The sequence below is a fragment of the Nematolebias whitei genome, chromosome 1 (genome assembly GCF_014905685.2).
Source record: "Nematolebias whitei isolate Nwh7 chromosome 1, NemWhi1, whole genome shotgun sequence".
NCBI classification, from domain to species: Eukaryota; Metazoa; Chordata; class Actinopteri; order Cyprinodontiformes; family Rivulidae; genus Nematolebias; species Nematolebias whitei.
The window spans coordinates 42,889,071-42,889,672 of NC_056498.1; the positions used below are offsets into that span (position 1 = coordinate 42,889,071).

General features: G+C 53.2%; 1 protein-coding gene across 1 annotated transcript in view; it reads right to left on the reverse strand.

Annotated features, from left to right (window-relative positions):
- The window catches only part of LOC119418905 (secreted protein C-like), a 1,766-nt gene that overhangs the window by 558 nt on the left and 606 nt on the right, over nt 1-602 (reverse strand). Inside the window, exon 2 of the mRNA XM_037686233.1 lies at nt 5-389. Within this exon, the coding sequence (XP_037542161.1) occupies nt 5-389 (385 nt within the window). The remainder of the gene's footprint in view (nt 1-4; nt 390-602) is intronic.

Here is a 602-nt window from a genome sequence, read left to right on the forward strand (position 1 = left end):
AGACATGAAACTGTCGTCACTCAGAGAGTCCAGACCAGACATGAAACCATCGTCACTCAGAGAGCCCGGACCAGACATGAAACCGTCGTCACTCAGAGAGTCCGGACCAGACAGGAAACCGTCGTCACTCAGAGAGTCCGGACCAGACAGGAAACTGTCGTCACTCAGAGAGCCCAGACCAGACAGGAAACTGTCGTCACTCAGAGAGTCCGGACCAGACAGGAAACTGTCGTCACTCAGAGAGCCCGGACCAGACATGAAACTGTCATCACTCAGAGAGTCCGGACCAGACATGAAACTGTCGTCACTCAGAGAGTCCGGACCAGACATGAAACTGTCATCACTCAGAGAGTCTGGACCAGACAGGAAACTGTCGTCACTCAGAGAGTCTGGACCAGACATGAAACTGTCGTCACTCAGAGAGTCAGAGAGTCCGGACCAGACAGGAAACTGTCGTCACTCAGAGTGTCTGGACCAGACAGGAAACTGTCGTCACTCGGAGAGTCCAAACCAGACAGGAAACCATCGTCACTCAGAGAGTCCGGACCACATATAAAACTGTCGTCACTCAGAGAGTCCGGACCAGACAGGAAACTGTCGTC